Genomic DNA, 26,714 nt, shown 5'->3' with positions numbered 1-26,714 from the left:
TGCCCTGGAAGCCAATTGTGCCTGAGAAGCTGAATCTACTCAGGCTTTCAGATACGTTAGTCAAAAATATCCTTTTTTTTTAAGCCATTTTAAAATTCTTTCTTTTGTCACTTAAAACCATAAGTGCCTTAAGTAAAAAGAAAACAGTTAATAAGAGTGTGCCATTATGTGTGCTATGAATTTAATTCTGATGAATAGTTTTGCCTAATTCAGGGGAGTCCTAATTCTGTGGGTACAGAACTAAAGTGCTTTAGCTTAAGAGTGTATAGAACCAGGCCCAGGGATGATGAAGTGATGTCTGCTGAAGTTGAACTCTGTTTGAAAATGGAGAGCTCTGATGCGAGAGGATCCACAAACTGAAATACTGTATCCCTGACTACACAGATCTGGATGTGTATGGGCCCAGTGGCAGAATACTATGAAAGAGCTATGAGTTTGACATAGGTTACAAAAAAGATGAATACAGAAATTGAGGCTTATTTCATGAGCAAAAGCCTGGTGAGTTCAAGAGCTGCAGACATAAAAGAGAAACAGAGGAAATATTAAGAGGAAATAATGGGTAGCTGAACGAAGGTTATAGTCCCAGGAATCACTGAATGTAAATGAAGTAAGGACAGTGGCATATGAAAGTCCAAACACAACTGTGTTGGTAGTATTCCTGCAAAAGTTCTCTGTGATACTTTATGCATACACTTGACTTCCGACAAAAATTTGGTTGTATCTCACGGTAATTTGAAATGTTCTTATTTGGTCCGTGTGGTATTCCTAAGAGCCAGTGACTATCAGGGCCAAATATATTTTTGGGAAAGACCAGAAGGCCTAAACTTCTAGCTATACCAAAAGAACCTTTAGTAGAAATTTCAGTTTGGGGGCAGAATTAGCCTAAGAACAAACCATCCAGTGCCTTTGCAGTAGAATGTAGCAGCTTGTGCATTCAGCGGAATGGATTCCCTTCAAAATAATGTTTCTCAGCAACACCATGGTCAAGGAGGCATTTAGTAGAGTCAGAGTGGAAAGGTGCAAGAAGGGAGCTCTCACTGCCTGTGGCAGAATTCTGCTTACATTCATCTTCCCTTGTCCTTTGTAAGCACAGACTTCTGATTTCTGTAAAGAACAGCTGACTATAGACCATCCACCACTGGCATCCCTGCTATCGCTCAACTCACTCTGCCGTTGTCAAGCAAGATGGGTGCGTACAGCCCACTCACAATACTCTGAAAAGGAAACTGGGAAATGTCTTTTGGTTCCTTAAGTGGTATATCACCTTTTAAGGGTCACCTCAGATCCTCTGTCTTATCTGCCTCTGGAGTCCTCAGCCAGGTATTCTGCCCCCGCTGTGTCAAGGTATGGACTCATCTGACTCCACGTGAGCACAACCCAGCAGCGCCTCACCTCAGACCTGCACCGTGCGCTCTCCCCTCCTGCCCTGAGCATCCCTGCAGACTGTGGGGCGTGAGGTGCCCTGACCCCCATTTGGTGTCCATGCGTGGACAACCCCGAAGTGCAGACTACTTAATGTTAGGGGTAAACAGTTGCCCAATGAGGAGTTAAGAGCCAATGGATAAATACACTTCTCTCCCATCATCTGTGTAAACTGTCCTGAGATATAGTTCATTTGACCTCTAAAGATGGTCCTGAGGGATCAAGCAATCTCTTGGTATTTGCTACCATGTGGTGGTCAGCTCAGTTATGCACTTTTGCATCATCTCTCCCTCCTTTCCTGCCTCCCTCTGTTTTCTCCTCATTCTTGTTTTACTGGGATGGCATTCGTTAGTAAAGTAGCTTACGAGCTTTGCCTAAGACCCTGATTCCTGGGGAACCCAAGCTAAGACAATCAATATGGGTGTGGCCCTTGAATGTAGAATTACTGATAAGTGCGGAGGGAAAACTCTTAGCATGTAGTTTCATCACAATTACTAACAGTCTCACTAGTGGCTAATTAGGATGCAGTAAAGGTGGAAGGTGAGGCACTGGGCTATATGGTAACTGCGTGCTTGAAGTTTTGGGGTGATGATAATTATATGGATTGAGGCTCTGAGCCTTTGGACCCCTATTAACAGAGACAAGGCTCTGTTAATAGCATTGGAAGCTCTGCAAAAAGAAGACTATTATCTCAGAGCAGTCAACTCCCAACTTAAGACACACTGTGAAATCCAGAGGGCTTCCTTGGCAGAATTTCAGGGAATTCCTCTCTCCTTGGTGCTCCAAGGCCTTCTGTGCAGAAAATCAGGTATAGAATTTGAGAGTTAAAAGCCACATCCTTGAAACTGGAACTGCCCCGTCTCCCCACCCCAACAAGGTAGTAAAGCAGCAACAGTGGAAGAGTTGCAAAGGATATTGGGTGTGCAACCTTGACAGATCTTACATATCACAGTCGGGGCCCTGACAGGAAGAGACTAGGGCCCTGAGACCTGGAATTAAGATAGTAGAGTGGACAAGGCAGAGAATCCTGAAAAGACCTTCCCAACTCCTCTGAATCCTTCAGACCAGCAGAAGCCTAATTCTCATCTGTCCTGTCAGAAGAGAACAGCTTCCCTTTGCCTGAAGACTGCACAACAACTCCTCTTGAAGCCTGGGCCTTGCAAGATAATCTTACTCCCCTCAAGATCTGCCTCACTGCTGCGCACTGCCTCCAGGCTAATGGTCCCTCATTGCTGTCAGGATGGTAACTCCAGCACAGCCCAAGCAGTAAGTACAATTCCTACTCCAGGAGGAGATAACTTACGTGACTAAAACATCAGAGAAGCTGGTTAATATTTTCTGCTAAGAACCAGGGAAATGGGTATTGGAGTGGACTTTAAGGGTGTTGGACTAGTGGGGGTAGAATATGTCAGCATAGGCTGCAATTCATCAACAACGGCACTCCCAGGATTCAATGTTCTAGCAGATACCACTCCTAGTAGTCTGCTGGGATGTATGTCACTTTGAAGCATGGTCATCATGATGGCCTGCAGTTAATGAGATGGAGATCCCAGAATTTCTGCAGTATAGTATTGAGGAAGGGGTCCAAGGCTCAGAGAGGTGGAAATGCTAGACGGATTTACTGTGTAAGATGTAAGACTGTTCCACCTGACTATTCTCAGGCAAAGTCCAGGAAACTCTCCATTCATACAGGTAATGGGGAACAAACTAGCGAAAGATCTGAGGCATGCTGCCCTCAGTACATCAAAGACAGTGACGGGTGATGCTGCCATTAAATTCTGCTCCGAATGAGCATAATCTCGATGGAATTTCAGAATGTCGGAAGCAAGAAAGCAGTAATTAACCATCATAGGCTAGAATGACATAATTACTGTGTTGGACAGCAGGACTAGAGTGACAGTGTGACAGTCAGGGTACCTTGATCCAGAGGGACCTGTAAGTTGGTTGATAAAAGGTCCTAGTGTTACCAGAGAGGTGAAATACATGCACAGTGAATAGACAGTACTCAATTTCTAGAACAACAACAACAAAAATCTTGCTAGCTTACGAGTAGGATGTCAGCTGTCACAATGGGAAGATTAGGTCCCTCACCCAATTTCCAGATCTAACTTAGAGATCTGGTTTATGGATCCAGTGACCACTGGCCCATGACTGAAGTGGAAACCCAGTCCCTTGAGGGAGGACTCTGCAATGCCACTGCAGGAACATATGGTAAACATTCCCCAATTCTTCTCTGTGGCAAAGCAACTATGTAGGAGAAAGGAGGATATCTAGATTTTTTTGAGGAATGTGAGATAAAAAGTGATACTGATATGAGAAATCTTAGGATATCTCTGGTTAGTAAGGGTTTATGGAGATAGCAAAGGAAGGTCTGACCAAGTCTGTGGCACAGAGTGTCCAATGAGTTCATACCCACCATGTAGTTATTTTCCCAGTCCCCGAATGTGCAACTGGGATAGACATATTCAGCATCTGTTAGAACCCTCACACTGGCCTCTGAAGAAAGGGCTATGACAGTTGTACAAGGAAAGGTCCCATCCCTTAAACTCCCCATCCCCAGGTAGGTAACACTGCTATCTTTAGTTTATAAATAAGAAACTTGGGTCTAAAAGAAATTAGATTAACTTGGCTAAGGTTTTACAGTTAGTAATTGACAGAACCAAGAATTGAACACAGTTGAATCTGGTTCTAGAGTCTGATTTATCTAGTTTTTAACTACTGCCTACTTGCCTACGCTTGTATGTTCTATAACTGTAATAACTGTAATGAGGTAAACTAGTATCATCTCAAACTTATTGAGAATATTTGGTTACTCCTCTTAATTGATCCTATGTATATATTTTTCTTGGTATGAGAATCCATTAAAAATTGTATTTAAAAGCCTTGGTTTTAACCCCCTGAACCACTTACATATTTTCAGTACTGTCAGTAGTACCCATCACCTAAAGAAGCTTTAGAGCGGAGAATGACGATTCTTCATGACTGAGCCTTACTCTCAGGAGATACTTTTCAGAATCTTAGCTAATAAGGGCCGAGGAATCTTAATCAAGTAAGAAAAGGAAATTATTCATTCTGTAGGTGACTGCTACTAACATCAGAATGTAGTAAGCTTGTCTACCAAGAGTGAACCCCATGAATGGTTATTTAAAAAGGCTAAAGTTATATGCTTACTGCATACTTAAATGAATTTTAGAGTTAAATGTATATTTGAATGACTGTTAAGCGTAAAAAAAGTAACATATGAAAGAAGTAGAAGGAAGCTAATACCAGACTCAGGGTGGGGAAGCTTTTTTTCAAATAAAAGAAAAGAAAGAAACTGTAAAATAAAATATTGGTAGATTTACATACATAAAAGTTTTTAACTCCTTTTGTGGTAAAAACCACCACAAAGAATATTACAAGGCGAAGAGAAAATTCTGAAGAAACTACAACAAAGTCTTAATACCCTTAATATATAAAGAAATCTTATAAATAATGCATTTGTCTTCTAGTTAACAAAAATGTATTGAGCAATTATGATCATCTAGGTCAGACGATGGGGACACAGCAGTAAATCGAACAGCCACTCTTACAGAACTTGTAGTCTCATGGGGGGAGATGGCCAAGAAATAAAACAGATAAGTAAAAGCATATATATGGCAGACGATAATAAGTGCTATAGAGAAAAAGGAAGTGAGAAGTGGGATAAGGGCTTCCAGGAGGGAAGAGCTTACAAGTTTTAATTGACAGATGGTCTCCCTGAGATGATGACAGGTGAGTTAAGACCTGAAGGAGGTGAGAGCGAGCCACAGTGACACCTGCGTTTCAGGCAGAGGGAAGGGCAGTGAGGTGCCAGCAAGCCTAGTATGTTCGAGGGGAAGCAGGGAGCCCAACCAATGAGGCCAGAGTGGAGAGGACAAGAGAGCAAGTAGCAGGAGATGATGTCCGAGGGACAGCAGGGTGGAACTTGATCAGGCGGAGTCTCACCACCTGTCGGGAGAACTCTGGACGTTCTTATGCAGATGATCGGGAGCCAGTGGAGGGCTCTGGGTGGAAGAATAACATGACCTAATCACGTGTTATCAAGATCATGCTGGTTGTTGTTTAAAAAGAGGAAGTGAGTTAGGAAGTTATTTCAAGACTGTAGTAGAAGCAGGGATTTTTGTTTTGCTTGTTTTATGTTTGTTTTGCAGGGGTGGGCAGGGGGTGGTGGTGAAAATCAGCAGCTTGCCTTTGGATGTATTAAATTTAAGATGCCCAACAGACATCCAAGGTGAGCTGTCACCAGCCACTTGGACATCCGAAGTCTATGGTTCTGGGGAGAAGTCTGGCCTGGAGTTCTAACTATGGGAGTTGTCAACATAAAGACGGTATTTAAATGAGATCAGTAAGAAAGTGAGCACAGACAGAAATAGGAAGACATCTAAGAACTAACCAGGAGTCAATCCAACATCAAAGATTTGAGTCATGAGGAAGAATGAGCAAAGGAGAGTTAGGGCCAATAAGGAAGGAAGAAAATCAGGTTTAGGCTCAGAAGTGAAGAGTCAAAGGCATCAAGCGGCGTTGTTGATAGTTAAGTCAGGTGAGGACTGATGATGGGGTGTATCTGGGGATCTTATTTATTTAGCCTGTTAGTTATTCCTCAGTCTCTCAGCCCACTCCCTCAGAATACACCCAGACTCACTTTTTGCATCCCCCTGCCTCCTTTCAGCCAGCATCCACTTCTTTGCCTCTTTTAACAGAAATCAGAAATCGTGCAAGCTTTCACCACCTGTTCCTTGGATCAATACAACAGAAGGCCTTCATGCTAGTAGTCTAATGCAGAAACCCCCTTATAAAGGGACAGAAAGTAGAAACAGAGTGAAGGCTATGAATTTTGATAACTATATATTAAAGAATTTTGTGTGTGTATCTGTTGACTAAAAATAAAACCATTCAAATGCACCAGCTATCAAAGAAATACAGATTAAAAATAAATCGGCCACCATTTTTTTTGCAAATCAAACTGGCATTTAACAGAACATATCCTGTATGGGCAAGACTCAGCAGACATTCTCATATACCACTGGTGGAAGTGTTAATTGGTAAAGCTTTTCTACAGGGCAATTTGGCAACATATAAGAATAATTTTTTTTTTTTTTGCAGTACGCAGGCCTCTCACTGTTGTGGCCTCTCCCGTTGCGGAGCACAGGCTACGGACGTGCAGACTCAGCGGCCATGGCTCACGGGCCTAGCCGCTCCGCGGCATGTGGGATCTTCCCAGACCGGGGCACGAACCCGTGTCCCCTGCATCGGCAGGCGGACTCTCAACCACTGCGCCACCAGGGAAGCCCCAGAATAATTTTTGTGAAGTTCCTTCTTCACACCTTTTGGTCCAGTGATTCTGCTTCTAGCAATTTATTGTAAGGTAATAATCAGAATGTACAAGATTTCTATAACAGGATGTTCACTTTAGCATTGTTTCCTATAGAATTTATAGAAGTCTATAAAATTCTACATTCTTGTGGAATATAGGAACAATACCTTAGTATTGTTTCTTAATAGAATGTATAGGGTTAAATTATAATTAATAACTTAATACCCAACATTGGATCTTGAGTCGATAAATTACAAGAGAGCCACAAAAGAAATACTCTGCAGCAAAATAATATCTAAAAGACCTGAGAACATGTCAACAAGGTATTAATAACGTTTTTAAAAAGTGCTATAAGATGGTATTTATGGTATGAGTCTAATTTTATAAAGAAAAAGAAAACTGAGAAAAGTATCAACTAAAATCTTGATAGTAATTACTTCCATACATGTTTGAGATCACAGGAGTTTTTATCAGAAATATTTATTGAGGGCCTACCATGTGGCAGGATAGGTAGTAAACAGTGACAATATTCCAGCTCTTGCAGTGCTTACATTCTATGAGGAGGGATACGGACAATAAACAATAATAAGTAAGTCTTTTAGGAGGTGATAAGTGTTGGAGGAAAAATACAGAGCAGAAAAAGTGGGATTAGGAGTGGTATGGCTGCCACTTTAAATATGGTGGTCAGGGTAGGTCCTATTGAGAAGCCATTTAACAAAGACTTTATGGAGTTGAAGGAATTAGCCATGTGAATCTGGAGGGAAAGGTATTCCAGAGAAGGATGAGCAAATGCAAGGCCCTAAGGTGGGAGTGTGTCAGGTACGCCTGAGGATGGGCAAGGAAGTCTGGGAGGCTGGAGTGGAGTGAACACAGCAGTAGAAAATGAGGAGCCAGACTGGGTAGAACCTACTGGAGGGCTTTGGGGATGTTGGAATAGACAGGTTAAGAAGCTACCGTAATAGCTGAGATGAGAGATGATAGTGTTGTGATCAAGTGGAAACAGTAAATACAGGGAGAACTGGTCAGATTCTGGATATACAGTTGATCCTTGAACAAAAGGGGGGGTTTGTTGGTGCACCCACCCTCCACGCAGTCAAAAATGCTCATTAACTTCACAGTCAGCCCTCTGTATCCATGGTTCCACATGCACACATTCACATGTAGAGCTTTAGTATATATTTATTGAAAAAAGTCCACACAGTTCAAATCTGTGTTGTTCAGGGGTCAAATGTACTTTGGAAGTAAGACCAACATAATCTCTTAATGGTTTAGGGATGGGGAACAAAGAAAGAAGGCCTTCAAGATTCGGAGCCTGAATGATTAGGAGGATAAAGTTGTCAGCAATTGAGGTGGAAAGACTGTGTGTAGAGCAGGTGTGGGGTGGCAGTGGGGGAGATCGGGAGTTGAGCTGTGGACATGGTGCGTCTCTCCAAGGGCAGACGTCCAGGAGGCAGTTGGCTATGGAAAAGTATGGCGTTCACAGGACAAGTCTGGAGAGATACACTCGGAAATCATTAGCATAGAGATGGTATTTGAACTGTGGGAATGGGTGAGCTCATCAAGAGAGTTCTTACTAGACCTAGAGAGTATTAATAATCACAGTGGACTGGCTGGGCTCCCCATCAAACATGCAAACATGTTCTATTTATTCCATTAAAAAAACTACCTTTTTTATACCTCACTTCCCTGGTCAGCCACCACCCATCTCTCTAACTCCCTTTGCAGTGAAATTCCTCAAAGGGAGTGTCTATACTCAACAGTCTCCAACTCCGCCCCCACCCCCGCCCCCACCGCCTCCTTGATTTCTCTCAAGGCATTCTGCCAAAACCACCCGTGCAGCAGATGGTACTGCTGGGAGATCACAGAAAAACTGCCTGGACAACCAACCTCCCCTGTAAGTCTGGCATACTCTGTCACCTGAAATTCCTCTCTCTCCAACCTCTCCATTTAAGATAGAAACATTTAGGGTCAGCATGACCTTACATGACATCATCGCCCCCTCTGTCACCACACACATATACACGAAGAGGCCATTCACCCCCACTGGAAATTCTGTGGCTTGTAGTTTCAAAATTACAGATTGAATCGAAGCCATTAAAGGTTATCAAACTGGGGTGGGAAAGCCTATTTTGCCAGAAAAAACTGGGGAGAAAGAGAAATCATAACCCTTCGACCTCACTCATAGAACTTTGTAATGCGGGAAACCAAAGCACTTCCTATTTCCTGCCCCTTCACCAACGGACGGCATTACAAAGAGAAAGCCCTGGAAATCAACTTTGGATATTGCCGTTGGACGGTTCTGCATTCTCAGCCAGAACTGAAAAGTTTACATTTTAGCTCACGTCCTCACCCACCTGCCGGTGCATGCTGTGCTCCCTCCTACGCGCCTCACATTCCCACTTGGATGGTATCTGTTCTGCTTCTCCCTCCCACAGGTCCAATACTGTCATTCTCCTCCCCTCCTTCTCCTTATAAAAACCAGTCTCAGGAAAAGAAGGCAGAAGGAATGGTGGTTTCAAAGTGGCATGAGTTTTGTGTTAGTTCTCATTTTACCAGTGGAAGAAACCAAGTCTCAGACGATGAAGTGAACTGCCCAAAGGTCAACAGCTAATTAGTAGGAAAGCTCCAAGAATCTTCGGATCAACTCATTTACATGAAGGTATATTGATTGATCTGCTCTCTGACAAAGGCATGTTCTAGCAGAAGCCATAGCCTTGGGCCAAAAGAATGGATGGAGGAAGTGGAAAGGGAGGAACAGCAGGCAGGGGGAGGATGCTATTATTTTAGCCTTAGGGCAGTGTTTTGGATGTTTGATTTTGCCTAACTGGCTCCCTTATTTGTCTATTTCAGTAGTCCTCAACAGGGGGTGATTTTGCCTTCCAAGGGGATGTCTGGTAATGTCTGGAGACATTTTTGGTTGCCACAACTAGGGGGAAGGTGCTACTGGCATCCAGGAAGTACATGCCAGGAAAGGTGCTAAACAGCCTACAGTGCACAGGACAGCCCCTGACCCCAGTATGTGACCCACAATGTCAACAGTTTAAGAACTCTGGTTTACTCTGAAAGGAGGGGAAGAGAGAAGAGAACGTTACCAAAAGTTGGCTCTGGAGTGATGTTCCAAGTACAGCTGTTCATCAGAAAAGGGGGCCAGGTGGATGTCGCCGAACGTCGGGAACATCATTCCTATTGAGCAGAAGACAACAGACTCAAAGTTGACTCCTACTGCCTTCTTACTTACAGAAGACCTGCCACTTGACCTGTTCCATTCTTTCATTCCATCTCAGTTATCACACAGCAGGCTAAAACGTAAACTTGCCTCAAAGCAATGATAAGAAAATTAGGCAGAAGATTAGAGGGAATATAAAAAAGAATGTCAAAGCAAGTCACAAAGCTACATTATAATAAAAGTTTAGAGTCCTAGGTGAGGCATTTAACCTGGCATATTGGCTTTCTCAGCTACTGGTTGTTTTTTTTTTTTTTAACATCTTTAGTGGAGTATGATATTTTTTTAAAATTTATTTTATCTTTGGCTGCATTGGGTCTTTGTTGCTGCGCGCGGGCTTTCTCTAGTTGCGGCCAGCAGGGGCTACTCTTTGTTGCGGTGCACAGGCTTCTCATTGCGGTGGCTTCTCTTGTTGCAGAGCACGGGCTCTAGGCTCGTGGGCTTCAGTAGTTGTGGCACATGGGCTGAGTAGTTGTGGCTCATGGACTCTAGAGCGCAAGCTCAGCAGTTAAGGCGCACGGGCCCGGCTGCTCCGCAGCATGTGGAATCTTCCCGGACCAGGGCTTGAACCTGTGTCCCCTACATTGGCAGGCAGATTCCCAGCCACTGTGCCACAAGGGAAGTCCCTGGAGTATAAATGCTTTACAATGGTGTGTTAGTTTCTGCTGTATAACAAAGTGAATCAGCTGTACAGATACATATATCCCCATATCCCCTCCCTCTTGTGCCTCCCTCCCACTCTCCCTAACCCACCCCTCTAGGTGGTCACAAAGCACCGAGCTGATCTCCCTGTGCTATGCAGCTGCTTCCCACCTCAGCTACTAGTTTTTTTTCCTTTCTGTATGTCCGGTGCTTGGAATTCTGGGCACTTCTTTTATTTATTTATTTTTTCTTTTATTTATTGTAAAAACAACTTAGCTTTGAAAACAATCAACATTCCATCATCCTATCACATTATTATTTTCATTCTTAGACTTTGTTGATGTATAATCATATTGACTATTTATCTTTTTAAGTGCTGTTAGAATCTATGCTTATGTGCAGGCTCACCATCCTCCACGCTGGGAAGCCCGCAGCACTTGCGTTTTGTTCCTGACATTTGCAGTCACTGGGGGAGAAGGCAGATAACTTAGCAGGCAAACAAACACCTAGGCTGGCAGACCTGGAGTTGGGCCCTTCTGGGCAGGCAGATGTGGCGATCAGCGTTATTATTCTCATTATCTAAAAAACTACAGATCTTCATCATTCCAATAATAATACCTAAAAGTTCTTGTTTATGTTAACTCTGCCTTGAACCTTTTTATGGGCTTCCCATGTATTCATTCATTTAATCCTCATAATAATATAAAGTAGGTTCTATTATTATATCCATTTTATAAATGAGAAAACTAAGGAACAGGGAAATTTAAATGATTCAGCCATAAGCACAGAGCTAATAAGCGGAAGGAAAAAACTCAGGGGTGAAATCTCTTCCAATAGTCAATGGTCTCATACTTTAACTATGCTCCCCTTGATGTCCGTTAAAATAGAACAGATCATTTTAATTATGGTATTTTCAGAGGTGGTCAGAGAAAAACCACGACTGTAACATCATTCATATTTCTCCATGTAAATCTCAAGCACTACTGTTAAAACAATAATGACTGCTTGGTGGTTTTTCAATTTCGAGATACAAGGATATTAAACAACTCTGGAAAAGTCATATGTATCATTATTTGTGTAAACCTGGGAAGTTTCAGAGGAGGATGTTCTGAGCCCAAGCCTAAGAGGAATTGCCAAGATATTAGATAAAATGGAGGCGAGGAAATCATCAAAGGTAAAATATAAGAAAAATTCCAAGAGTAGAAGAAAATGAGTCTTCTGATTTAACATACCCACTAAATGTCCAGCACAAGAATTTTAAAAGTTTCACACTAAGACAACTAGAAATGAAAAAAAAAAATACTAAAAGCATCCAGAGGGAAAAACTATGTCATTTTAAAACTTCAGGAGTCAGAATGGCATTCGACTTCTCAATAGCAACATTGGGTACCAGACGCCAAAAAAAGATGCCTTAAAAATACTGAGTAAAAATTGTTTTCAAGTTAAAATTCTCTACCTAACAAAATGATAATATGAGGACTCAATAAACAGAAACTTCTCAACCACCCTTTCTCCAGAAGCTATTAGAAAATATTCTTTGCTGAAATGAATGGTATAAACCAAGAAAGGGGAAGATGAAAGAATATGGTGGAAAGTCAAAGTGGGGTAGCCACACAATAGGACTAGAGAGCTACCAGTTCATGGGTGGTCGAGGAGGACAGAGCATTACAGGAGAATTCCACAAAACAAATATTTATAGGCAATCTGTCAGACCCGTTAAAGCATGGAAAAAATTAGTCATGGGTATACGGAAAACTAAACTAATGAAAAAACAAGGCAATTTACTCCAGGAAAAACAAAAGATTTCATGAAAAAAAAAATAATCATATGCACCTACCATACCACCTGACTCAGCACTGAACAGTATTTACATTGTCATAATAATGTAAACGCCGATTATTGAGTTAAACAAGTAATAATCTAGGTCTATATTTCCTTATATTAAAAAAAAATTCCGAAATCCAAAAAGCTCTGCAAAGCAACAAATTTTTGTAAGTTTGCAACATCATTTGATGACCTGAACTGACATGAGTTTATAGTCTTTATTTATCCTACTTGGTATCCATGTTCATGTTTTGTTGCAGAAATACTACGTGCTTCATTATGGAGGGCTGCCTCAGATCCCACTGGAGGTGTTAAGTAACACATGGTATATGACTCTGTGACCTTTCCAAAGTCCTCCAGATTTTGAATTCTGAAACATATCTGGTCTCGAGGGTTTAGATAAGGGATTGAGGACCTGTATAAATACATTTAGAGGATGGGGGGGATGCCTCAAGAAGGGAAGGAGCTGCTATGCAGGAAAGCTAACTTCTCAACCAGAGAGTGACAAGAATAGCAATATGATAATTTTACATAGAAATATGTAGGTAACTAAGAGAAGCAACAGAGAATAGAGTTGAAAGGAAAAGCCTTTGGGGAGCAGTCTCTGGATAGGAAGAGGTGTGGCAGAGGGTGACTCATTTTCATTGTAAGCCTTTTTATTGTCATGTGATGTGGTAAGCTATGTCTTATTTTGATGGAAAATAAAAATAATTAGGAAAAAAATCAATCATCCTTCCCCCAGGAATGCACAGGGTAGAGAGCTGATAAAATCAGTATTCATTTCTACTTGTCTAGTTAAAGATACACAGCCGAATATAAAATTTCATAACCATTTCAAATATCTGGGGAAAAAGGATGCCCAGATATTAAGTCTAAATATTCGGCTTAGAGGGCAGCTCAACAGATGCATGTTAATTAACTTTGTTTAAAGTCTCATCATCCAAAAGCACCTAACCCTTTGAGAAAAATCCAGAAAAAAAATACAAATATTCTTTCTGGGAGGCCTTGAGGAGGAAATCCAAGCTACTTTGCTCTCATCTCCCATAATTCAATTTTATCACATGAACACAAGGCCTCCAAGATCATCCTGGGCTGATTTATAATGGGAATGCTAATGGAGTTCTTGACGTTAGGTATACTTTGCCCAAGTTTATTTATTTCTGCATGAGTTTTTTTAAAAAAATGCCTATTTCTAAATCCCTAAATTTTGAAACATGCAGGAAATTACAAACTTAAAGCTTTACTTATGCATATAGACCGGGTAACCTGGTGAGTAGGAGTTGTAGTTTATCCTCTGTCTTGTCTTCACTGGGTATGACTAGGGAGCCACAACAATAGTACTTTAAAGTAAGTAAAACCGGTAAGGAGCTGCAATTCTCATCAGAGATGCAACTGTTAAAACTGGCCAGTTACCTTCTAACCCTTAATTGAAAAAAATGTGCTGTTGGAACATGTCCACTCTCTCTGGTGAACAGTGGAAAGTTAGTGTGTGTGCAAGCAGTTGTGAGTGTGGGTTTCAGGGTCAGACAGATCTGGGGTCAAAGCCCTGCTCTGTCACTTAGTAGAGGTGTGTCCTTGCCACGATGCTTTCCCTCATCGTGCTTCAGTTTTCTCTTCGTAAGTGCGGATCGTAATACTGTCTCCCACTAAGCCAGGTCTCAATCTCGGCCCTACTGACATTTTGGGCTGGATAACCCTTCGATGTGTGTGAGGGCTGTCCTGCACATTGAAAGATGTTTAGCAAGTCCCTGGCCCTTCCCCCTAGGTGTGCGAAGCACCACCTCTGCCAGCTGTGACAACTCAAAAATGTCTTCAGACATCACCATATGTCCCCTGGGAAAGGAGTATAAAATCACCGAGAACCTCTGCACTAACCCTCCAAATAAACTGAAAACTTTCATTATTCACACTTCGGAAGGTTTTCATAAAATAATTTATGGAAATTGCTTAGCACACACAGACACTCGTTAAGCACAAAGAGAATACTGGGCTTTATATTATTATCTCGATTATATGTAGTGACCATAGGGAAAGAGACATACAGTAGGAAGAGAATGTGTTAGAAAGAAGAAATGGACACCAGAGAGTTTCTCACATTACAGAAGGTCAACACTTGAAAGGGCTTTAGAGATTACTTCTAATAATACAGATGGGGAAGCCAAGGTCAAAAGGTCAAGTGTTAGGCCAAGTTAGCTAAGGAAAACAGTGATTGAACTAGGACAAAAATACATAACTCGGAGCGGGTCTCCTTTACCATACTGAATACCACGCAGCCACTGCCATCAATGTCTTTTGGAGACTAGCCCATTTACTATGGGAGAATAGGATGAGAAAATCAAAGAATTGGTTTAACAGAAATGCTCTCTCCTCTTTTCTATAAAGGACTGAATATGGGGGAAGTAAGACGGCATATTTTACAGAGAAGTTAGCCTACTTTCTAAACCAGGAATTGGCCAACTCACCATTTGCTTTCAGCCATTTTTTGGAATGAAGGTAACTTTCCAACATCCTTTCATTGAACAGCATGTATCCCATCGGTTCTGAAATGATCACATCTACAGACTCAGGAAGTGAGATTTCTTCAATTTTCCCTGGCAAAACAATGATCTTGTCTGAAAGGTGGTTACTTTTCACTAGCATCTGTAAAACATAGAGTACCAGTACTACTGTTATACAGAATATTATAAAAATTAAGTTTTATAGGTTAGGGGTTGGCAGGGTAATAGGGATGAGAGGGAAGTGACCTATTTGCTTCTATAAATACCATAAAAACATTTTTCTTACTGCACAAACATTTCATGTTTACTATGGATAAATTAGAAGACACAGATATGGAACAAATAAAAACACCTATAATCAATACCACACACAAATAATAACAATTAATAGCTTGATGTAGACCCTTCCGGGCTCCTTATACAAACATACACTTATATGTGCATGTGTGTGAGTATGTGTGGTCCATGTATGTGTGTGTATATATGCACATGTACTTTGGGGGGTGTTATTAATAGTTTCAGCTTATTTCCTACTTTTCTACTGGCAATAAAGATGCCCCAAAGCTCTGTATAACAATCTTGCATAACTTAACAATCCTTATCCTTATGAAATCATCCCTTGATCTTTTGATTCCAAAAATAAATAATACCATGTTCAGGGCTTCCCTGGTGGCGCAATGGTTGAGAGTCCGCCTGCCGATGCAGGGGACATGGGTCCGTGCCCCGGTCCGGGAAGATCCCACATGCCGTGGAGCAGCTGGGCCCGTGAGCCATGGCCGCTGAGCCTGTGCGTCTGGAGCCTGTGCTCCGCAACGGGAGAGGCCACAACAGTGAGAGGCCTGCATACCGCCAAAATAATAATAATAATAAAAAAAAATAATACCATGTTCATTAGCCTTTTTTTAGAAGCACATTTTACAGTTATCTATTCTTTTTTCTTTGATGTCCTCTGTATTCTATTTAATAACTTTGAACTCTCTTAAAAGAGGGACCTTGAAGAGAAATATAATTATTATATTTCTAATATATTTCTTCTTAATGCCAAATATGACAAGGTGGCCATATTATTACACGTATGTCTTTCTGCTGCCTGAAAAAATATTTCCTAATAAACATCTTATATGCACCAGCACAAATATATACAGCACATCCCTTTTCAAGTTGTGGTTTCCTGAGGCTCTCAGATCTTTGCTCACTGTATTTATATATAGTCAGAGGCTCTCCATTTTGAATTTTTGGAACTTGACCCTTTCCTCACCCTAAATGCAGTATACCAAGCATTTGTCATGATTCAGTTGCATTTTCTCAATTTCTGATCACTTCTTCCCAAAGCTAGGGTATGTTTCACCTTGAATTCCATCCTCTAGGGTGCTTCTCACCAACATTACACTGCAAGTTTGTTAAATGTCTTTTCCACTTATACTTTCCTTAAAAGAAATCAAGTAATCTCTGATCTGAGGAAAAACAATGAAGAAACTATTTGTACATGTCATCCACTGTCAACATTTACCCATGCACAAGGACTTGTGGAATTCCATTCTATCAACATTCTACACATGGATGTCAAGTTCAGGGGTCTGTGGACACGAGGCCTAAAGGGTAAAACTTTTGGTACCCCGCTTGTCTCTGTACATTCTCTTCTCAGGAGAGCCCTTCACCTGCATAGCTGTAAGCATGGCTCCACTGTGGATGGCTGTCCACACTACAGCTTTAGGTTTCTCCTCTCACCTGAGCACTGGCCATTACCTGGACATTTCTACCAACCTGCTTTGTTATCTCTTCAACCTCAACAAGTAAAGAGCCAACCTCAGCTTCTTCTTGAAAACTAACCATTTCTCTAAATTTCTTTAAAATCTCTATATAATCTTGTATTTCCTTGATTCCGTTTTGGTTACTAATGCCATAATCCTCAATATCCTGGTGGCATACATACATAGTTGCTTCCCATGGACAATTAGTTACTATCTTTTCTTATTTCTGCTTTTCAGATATGTCTCATTTCCACCTTTCCTTTCTGCATCAACTTGTCCAGTTCTTAATAGCTTCAAATCTGAAATTTAAAAATAGCATTTATATAATGAAAATAATAATGGCAGTGTCTACTTCACAGGCCTGCTTGAGGCTAAAACAAGATAAAGCATATTAAGGGTCATATAAGTGTTAAATTAGTATTGTCATATTATTGTTATTAAAGAAAAGTGTTCACTGAAAAGGAGAGATGTAGATGAGCAAAAGAATGAAAATAAAAGTAACTGTATTCCCATCATCCAGGTGTAGGCAGGGTGTATTTCCTAGCAGACTTTTGAGTGTATCTCTGTTTATAAAAATATGTACTTCTGGGGCTTCCATGGTGGCGCAGTGGTTAGGAATCCACCTGCCGATGCAGGGGAAATGGGTTCGAGCCCTGGTCCGGGAAGATCCCACATGCCGCAGAGCAACTAAGCCCGTGCACTACAGCCACTGAGCCTGCATGCCACAACTACTGAAGCCCGCACACCTAGAGCCCATGCTGCACAACAAGAAAAGCCACTGCAATGAGAAGCCCGTGCACTGAAATGAAGAGTAGCCCCCGCTCGCCACAACTAGAGAAAGCCTGCTCACAGCAGTGAAGACCCAACGTAGACAAAAATAAAATAAATTTATTTTTAAAAATGTACTTTTTGTAGTACTATTTCATAACCTTTTGTTTCATGTAATATATTCTAGACCAGTTTTCTGAATATTTTTTGCATCATGGCATACATAAAAAAATAACAGTCATTTTTATGACACACTAGTGTGAATAGGAAAGACTGCCTGCAGTTTGAGACATCTGAGCTGGGGGTTAAGGCCACACAAGACCCTGACCATCTCCCATGAGGGCAAAGGGCATCAAAACCTACTACCTGGCACACTTTTCGGGAAGCTCTGTTTTAGACATCTTTCTATGAATTGTTCTAGAACATAATTTTTATTGGCTGTATAGTATTTCATAGCATACCTTGATTCATTTAACCAACCCCAAGTTACCGGACATTCAGATTACATCAAATGTTTCATTATTACAACAGTGTATCGACAAATAACAATGCAATTCAATCTGGGGACATACTTCTCACAACTTTTTTCAAAGTTAAAGGGTCTAGAACTTTTAAGGGTCTCTGGTTCACACTGTTCCACTGCCTAATGGAAAGGTGATTCCATTTCTAAATTTCAAGCCCTTCCTAAATTCTGCTTATGGGGTGTGAGGGTGTCCACACAACCTCATTGTATAAGACCGCCTCATCCACCTGAACCATGATGTTGGAAGGGACATTTTTCTGGCTAAATCTTGCTGGAGGGACCAATAAGATAGGATGATCAAGTGTGTGTGATATCTACTCTACATGGAGGCTTTACATAGAATAATCCTAGACTCTTGAACCCTCATGAAGATCAGAGATCTAATATAGTTTTAGAGAGAGGATGTTATAAGCTGTCAGAAGGGCAATTTGAGGTTCACAGGAAAGAATCTGAGTCTCACTATTTTCACTGGTAAAGAAGGACATACTACATACATACAGGCCACTGCATCTTGCAACTTCATTTATTTTTTAACCAAATTCAAAGAACACTAGATCAAGAATCTGAAGATACAGATCCTAATCCCGCCTTAACCATCGAAGAGCTGTGTGTCCTTGGGGAAGTCACTTAAACTCTCTTAATTTTATCCCTCTTGCAAAACTGGAGTTTAAAACTGAGTTGTTTTAAGGTTCCTTCTAGTTCTCACATGTCATGATTAGAAAAAAAGCAAAATTTCTGCAAAGTACGTTCCAGGAGTCCATGAACATAAGGAGTTTCATGATTAAATAATACTGGAACTTCTTTATAATATATATCCTTCTTACAAATTCACAGTGTCTATTAGCATATTAATGGATTTGAGAAATTCTGCAGAAAACTGTTTGGCTTGGCTAAATGAGACATCCAAACTTACTTGAATACTTTGCAGTTTTTCTTGAATGCTTATTTATCTCCCACAGATCAATCTTTAAGAAACAACAAAAATAGTTTTTTGATAATCCTACGTTTGAATACAATTCCTCGACAGAGATATTTGAGAACAGGACATAAACTCAACCAATAACATCTCTAAGACACAAGAGCAGCTAATTCCAGATGTGAGACACACTCTATTCTTTGAGTCAGTCTTGCTGCCTTCCTTGCTCTTTGGTTTACAACAGATAGTTGTATGTTACCCTGTCACTTCAGATCCCATTCTTCCAAAACTGAAGTTCAGCACAACTATCCTTTCTAGAGTAATACATAACCAGCATCCAGGAAGAGAATATATTACACTTAAATCATATATAACCATTTTAGAAAAACATTTGGCATTATTCAATTAGCTGAAGATTTCTATAACTTAGAAATATCACTCCCTTTATAAATATACATTCTAGAGAAATGTTTGAACATGTGTATAAGATAACCTGTACTAAAACTTTATAATAATATTGGTAATTATAAAATAAAAATTTAAAATAAACTGGAATTAACTATTCACAGGGAAATGAATGAATAAGTGGTGTTATACCTAGAGGCTTCCCTGGTGGTACAGTGGTTAAGAATCAGCCTGTCAATACAGCGGACACGGGTTCGAGCCCTGGTCCGGGAAGATCCCACATGCCATGGAGCAACTAAGCCCGTGAGCCACAACTACTGAGCCTGCGCTCTACAGCCTGCGAGCCACAACTACTGAGCCTGCGTGCCACAACTACTGAAGCCCGGGCGCCTAGAGCCCATGCTCCGCAACAAGAGAAGACATCGCAATGAGAAGCCCGCTCACCGCAATTCAAGATAGCCTGCATGCAGCAACAAAGACCCAACACAGTCAAAAATAAAACAAATAAATTTATAAAAAATAATGGTGTTATATCTGTACTATGAATACGATTGAACAGTGAGAAAAAAGAACTACAGGTATTTGTGTTAACATAAATTAATTTCACAAGCAGAATTTTTGGGAAGAAAAGAAACAGGTTGCTGAAGAATACATAGTATGATTCCTTTTATTTAAAAGGTCAGATGTATTCAAAAGTAAACTGCATTGATTAGGATATACTACTAAAACTCTTTTATGCTAAGATGTTGGTACTTTTGGGAGTGAAGAGAGGGCATGAAATTTGGGAGAGGCGTATAGGAATTTTAATACATGGTTATATTATTCTAGTTGTTACACTGGGTTGTGGGCATATGTGTGCTTTTTATATTTATATTCACCTTTATTTTTGGATGCAAAAAGTATTTTATAATAGGAAATTTAAAATTATACTTTTAATAGAAAAGTTTGAGATAATCATAATAAATGCAGATTTAAAAAGACAAACTGATTTCTGCAATCAGATAGAAGCTAACAGATACGAAAGACAGATTAAAACAAAGCAGCATAAAGGTAATTAATGTCTCTGAAGAATGGAAAAATCACTCAAAGGTATATTAAAATAAAATTCCCCTGAAGTAAAAAAAATGGAATCTGTTAACAGCAAAAACACATAGTGGTCATAAGAAAATGTCATACGGTAATAGCAACATGGAACTATATTCTGCTCAAGATTTTAGATTTAAAGAAAAAGGAATTAATTCCTTGGGCACCCTGCAGAAAAAAAAAATCACCTTAAGAGTGAAAGAAAATCAGGCTGGCATTAGACTGCTCTATAGTCATATTCATTTTAAAAAGACAACAGGACAACATCTACAAAATTCAGAAGAAAAGAAAATTGTGACCAAAAGAAGATTAAATCCAGAGGAGGTACTATTCATATTTTCAACATGAAAGAAATCAGGATAGCACACATAAGCCCTTCCTCAAAAACTGCTTTGCAAAAAGTAAAAAATAAATTCGTATAATTAAGATATGAATTAAATAAAGAATTTGGTAATAAAGAAGCTATATGAGAAAACTAATGGTTTGATCATGGCAGAGCAATAGCGTTCGCTCCAGCTGTGATCTAATTTGCATTGTTTTCCAAGGCCTCCTAGGGTAGACTGCAGGGCTCTGTGGGACTAATGTTGAGTACTGGATGTCAGAATTTTGGGTGGGTTCAGAGGTCACCCTGAGGTGTGAGAACCATCAGTGAGTTTGGAGCTGTATGAGAGTGGAAGGTGTAGTCCAGGCATGTGATTTTTAGGACCCAGGCAGAGTTCCTGGATAACTCAAGTGGAAACACCTTTCATGGCTCACCAGTCTTCACTGCTAAGGCAACAGAATCCCACCCATGGACAAGGAGAGGTGGTGGAGTTAACATGTGGTTGGCAGAGTTCTACTGAAAAGGAGATTCAGATTTTTATGTGAAGCCAATTTCCATTAAAACTTAACTGAGCTGTATAGTTGATATGCAATGAAATTAACATACCTAAAATGTACAGTTTGGTAAGTTTCCATATTTGTAAAGCCACGGATCCATTATCATAATAACAAACATCCAACACGAATATCTACCTTCTGACATGTCTCCCAGGACTCCCAGGCAATTACAATTGATTTACTTTTTTCCCCACTCAATTAGTGTTTTCTAGACTGTTAATATCATTGGCATCTTAATGTTTACTTTTGTATTTGTCCTTTTCTTTCATGATGCATAATTATTTTGAGAATCATTTAAGTTGCAGGTATGAATAGTTCATTTCCTTCCTGAAAAATAACAAAAGGGGTTTTCTGGTTTGTTTGCAGTTTGGCCACCACAAATAAGCTTACTATGAACATGTGCATAAAATTCTTCATTTGAATATATGGTTTCATATTCTAAATTGAATGACTGTACCCTTATGCATTCCCGTCAACACTATGGAAGCATTCCAGTTCCCCTGTAGTCCTCACCAGTACTTGATTAGTACGGTCAGTAGTTAAAATGTTGCCTGTTTTAAAGTGTGTAGCGGTATCTCACCATAGTCTGATTGCATTTCCCCAATGATTCATAATGTTGAACATTTTTATTGTGCTCATTTGCCAGGTGTATGTCTTCTTTGATAAAATGCCTGTTCTTTTATTTATTAACTGAGAAGACAAAAGAAATGTGTTGGAACTTCACTTTTCGTCAGTGACTTTGCTGGGTGGAATAAATGTTTCTGCTATTCACACACACACACATACAAAAGACTAATGGTTTGAAATGAATCCATTTAATTACAGAACAAATACTAAACAGTTACATGAACTTTGGTTATATTTCAATGAGAATTACATTACACCTTGACAATATACCAATAAAAATAATATATAACTAACAAAAGGTGCAGGAGGAAGGAGGAGGTATGAGAGTGTTAGTGACTTCATTTCTTTCATAGGAAGGAGTGAATTTTTATCATGAGGTTAAAAAAATACTTGGTTCCACAGTGAAAGAATTTATATGATCGTTATACTTAGTATGCTTTTTGGTGGGGGGTAAATTTTCTGAAGCAACCTATAAACAAAGCATTAAAGACTTAGTGAAGTCCGTATTCTAAATCTTGACAATCTAGAAATAATATAACCAAACAAAGCGGGGAGTTACACTAGCAGAGGGAAGTTCTTCCACTATTCCACTGAGGCTCAGCAGTGCAGGCAAAGTAGACAGTTCAGGCAACAGAAATATGAGTATTAGAGACATAAAGTTACCATGGTAACCAGCTAAAGAAATTAAATAACGGAAGTTCAGAGTAGTTCACACTGGGAAATGTGATCAGGCATGAGTGGAGTGAGTGCAAGATGATTACTTTTTATTTTAGACTCTCCTATACAGTTTGATTCCCCTTCCTCATGTTCAAGTATTACTTTAGTTTTAAATAGTCAGTGAGCAGTCCCCCAAACAACAGAACACCTAAACCGTTCTCTCCTTTCAACCCTGTTCCTTAGTGGGCATTCCAAATATCTGCTTAAAAAGTCATATTAACCTTACTGTTAAAAAATTCATTGGCTTTAGCTTACTTCAACAGAATATGTATGCTAAAGTTCTTTGCTAACTTGCTGCTCTGACCCCATCGTTTTATAACTCAGGAAACAGTCCTGGGGAGGTCAGTGTCCAAGCCCAGGACACACTACAAGGCAATGGCAGACTTGGGGGAAAGTGATTATATCTATCAATGTGTTTGAACAAGTTTAGTTTGTAACTGTTATCAGAGCTGGTAGCATTATGGGTTGGCTGCTTTCTGAGAAGGTTCTGAAGGGGAAGTACCTGGTCACAGTCCCTCCCCCTTTTCCTGTCCCTCTTGTCAGCGTGCAGCTGCCTCCTGCCTGTAATCAACACTGAGCATCCCATATGACCCCTCTTGGGCTACTGGTGTGTCATTCATAGTGTGCAGAAACCAGGGCCTTCTGGAATCTGCAGCCACGAAAGAGTAAATGGGCCCCCGGAGGAACCAGTGAGAGGTGTGAGTACAAAAAAACCTTTGCAAACAAGAGCTAGCTGGCAGGGCAAAGAGGACAACACACAGAGTGAGAAAGACAGAGAGTGACAGATGCAGAAGGATGGGAAGGAGAGGCAAAGAGAGGGACGTTTTCTTGTTTCTCTTAGGGGTGACTTACGGGAAGAGTTCTTTGTACGGAGTGATTATACACCCCTTTATCGCTGCAGAATCGCCAAAGGTGGCAGAAGCAAGTAATGTGAAGCTTTCATGAGGGTAATGCTGCCAATCCTATAGTTTGGCTGCCAACAACAACAAAAACATTCTGGCAACTTCAATACTCATAGTTGTTTCCCTCTGATGATGTTCCAGAATGCTCAACGACTGGGGAATGAGAACATCAAGGAGGCAGACAAGCTGCCTAGACTTGGAAAGGATGCTTTGACTAAGTTATAAAACAAGCACTAAGAAATATGTAATGTCTGCAGAAGCAACTCAGAGTTGTATATACGTGTGTGTGTGTGGGTGGGTGAGAGGGGGGTTTGAACCTTTCTACATCCTATTAGCCAGGTAATTTACCCTCCCTTGGAAGGTTAAGTTGTCCCCTGTAGACTCTAAGTATCTGACAGAAGGGGCCATGTCTACTTTGCTTGTCCAGCGGAGTGTCTGGAACATCGAAGGCATTTAATAAGTATTTGTTAATTACCTCACTAAAGGTGATATGGCAGCCCTTGGAAATCCAGCTTCCACCTTAGTTTGAAAAGATGATTCTGTGCCCTTCCCTTGCTCTTTGCTGCTCCTCTGGTAGCACATAAACGGAGGGTAAGTAGGTAAAAGGAATTTGGGGGATATTCTTTATGTCTCTCTAAATGCTGGCATATTTGGCAACAGAGAGAGGACAATTTAGGTGTTTCAGGAAAGTTTTAAAATTATGATATTTTAAAATGCGTGTCCTGTGGTGCATGCCCTTTCAGGGTATCTTGGCCTTTCAGAGTCTTAGAGCTATTTTTCAACCCTGTAAGCAAAACTAATGATGACGCAAGTAATTCTTGTCCTTAGAAATGGAAAGGAATTATATCTGGTAGAATGCAAATGACTATTGCCCTACAGATAGACAGTCTTGCACCTATTTGTAAATTCTTTCCAGCATTCCTCATTGCCTATAGATGTGGTTCTTTGACTTCTCCTTTGAACAGGTTTAATATCGTACCCATTTAACCTATTAATGAGTTAAATAAAATAGTTGTCACATTAATTTAATATTTGTATGGAGTCATGACTTTACATTAAAAAATACTTTAGCATTTTAATATACCATTTTCACTTTAGTGCTGGGACTTATTCTGTCACACCTCTTCATGACTTTTTTCCTCTTCCCTTTTCCTTTTCTTGTAGGTGTAATGTATAGCACATTAGCTAAGAGTACTTGCTTTGGAGGTAACTGACCTGACTTCAAATCTCTGATTCTCTATCTCCTAGTAATCTTGGTTAAATTAATTAATCTCAAGCCTTGGTTTCCACGTATGTAGAACAGGAATGATATCAGCACCTACTTTATGGGTTGCTCTGAGACAATGAGATAATGCATGAAAAGTGATTATACATGGCTTGGCACATAGCAAGTGCACCATAGATGCTAGCTATTAACCCTCTTCTTTTTTGCCCTGTGGTGGGTGAACCAGGCTGTCAGCGATCAGTGTCTAGTAGGAGTGGGAGTGCGGAAGCAGGCAGTTGGTCAAGTCACCAGGCAGCAATTCTCCTTGACCATAAGCTTCCCTTTCTATGCTTTCCCCAGGAAGCCCCAAGTAATTTATACTTTGTGTGGCAATTGCTAGTTGCCTATCCAAATCCATTCTTGCCTTTCACCTTATTAATAAAATGCCTGTATTACTGTGGGCCACAATGTACCAGCTGAAGTACTATATTTCCCAGCCTCTCCTGCAGTGAAGTGTGGCTAATGCCCAAGTTCTTCTGGCCTCTGAGATGAGAGCATGAATTTGTTGGGAGGGACTTCCTGGGAGGTTCCTTGAAGGAGGGAGGAAAAGCTAGGGAAAAGACATTTTTGAGTCTTCCCTTTATCCATCCTATTGGCTAGAACATGGATTTGTTGGCTGAAGCTCCAGCAGCCATCTTGGACACTGAGGTGACTTGCAAGAGATAAGCCATGTACCAGGCCAGTGCAGCAGGAAGATGCAAGAAGCCTGGGGTTCCACAAATTTTGTGGAGCTGTCACACTGCCTTAGGTTCCCTCAACCAGACTTCCTTTGCATGGGATAGAAAAGCTCCTGTGTGCTTAAGTCAGTGTTAATTTGGGTTTTGTGTTAGTTACGTGGAGATGAACTAACTGATAGATGCTGGGTGTCTTGTTCAGCCCAAGGGGCCTCTTAACCGTGTGAGTCATAACAGAACCATGTAGTTTGAGAACTCAGATCAATTTCTACCCTTTTGCTTTCAGCTGAGTTACCTGTGGGCTCCAAGGGAGCACACGGTAGTAGGGGACTTGTGTGGATGGGTAAAGAGTCTCCTCTTCTGTCTGTGCTTTTCCCCTTATACATATGAGTCATTTCTCCAGTGAGGCATTTTTTTTCCATCCATAAGCAATCTTCAGGGCTGTGAGTCTCCGGTGCAATTATGGTCATTAGAGAGATGTTAAATATCAGCATATGAATACAAAAATTAAATTCTGATTTGCCTCCTCTGGGCAGATATGGCAACAGTATTTAGTTGTATGATTACATAACTATGGTTATGGTTAGGTTATATAATTATATATTTATATGATTATATTTGGTGGCTTTGCTTTTAGTAGAATCAATAATGTTAGACCCTTACCTATCACAATGCGTGTCCCATTTATTTTCTCGTATCTATTCCGTAACACTGTGAGTGAGGTGTTAATATTATTTCTGCTTTACAGGTATGAAAACTGAAATTCAGTATGATTAATCCTATCAAGGCTACTCCTGTTCCGCTGTACCAACTGGTCGCTAAAGGAACGCTTGACTGAACTGAGATTTTTTAATGGCAAACGTCATTTAAAAGTATACAACAAAGAGCGTCTGAAGTTAGACGCTCAATATATAAAAATGACCGACTAATTATATTCTTCATTCTGCTGATTTGGAAGTTATAAAAACAAAACCAGTAAACTGGCTATTGGTCAAAACAATGTGAGGAGCCTTGTTGAAAAAAATTATACATCTATAAAATAATTCTGACAAAGCAACATTTTAACAATTTAAATATGAAGGAAGTGGGATTATTTGGATTGCATTTTCCACCAAATATGTGAGTATAAAAACTGTCTCAGGTGGCAACCAAATTTCAAATGTTTCATCTTCTCAAATGTGAAATTCAGCTAATTAGCCCATTCTTGGCTTTGAGAGCAATTAGTGACCTGAGAATATCTAGTGGTGCGATCTCCAGGCAG

The 26,714-nt window shown here is 40.4% G+C and overlaps 1 protein-coding gene across 1 annotated transcript in view; it reads right to left on the bottom strand.

Annotated features, from left to right (window-relative positions):
- LOC114884591 (histone-arginine methyltransferase CARM1-like) overlaps positions 1 to 26,714 on the bottom strand; it is a 262,834-nt gene that overhangs the window by 28,020 nt on the left and 208,100 nt on the right. The window contains exons 6-7 of the mRNA XM_029203636.1: positions 14,909 to 15,086; positions 9,850 to 9,940 (exon numbers count right to left, since the gene is read on the bottom strand). Of these exons, the coding sequence (XP_029059469.1) occupies positions 9,850 to 9,940; positions 14,909 to 15,086 (269 nt within the window). The remainder of the gene's footprint in view (positions 1 to 9,849; positions 9,941 to 14,908; positions 15,087 to 26,714) is intronic.

This window comes from Monodon monoceros, unplaced genomic scaffold (assembly GCF_005190385.1).
Source record: "Monodon monoceros isolate NGI ecotype Baffin Bay Population unplaced genomic scaffold, NGI_Narwhal_1 Super_Scaffold_5, whole genome shotgun sequence".
In the NCBI taxonomy this organism is placed as follows: Eukaryota; Metazoa; Chordata; class Mammalia; order Artiodactyla; family Monodontidae; genus Monodon; species Monodon monoceros.
The sequence above is the reverse complement of the archived record's forward strand: the minus strand, read 5'-3'. Positions and strand labels throughout refer to the sequence as shown.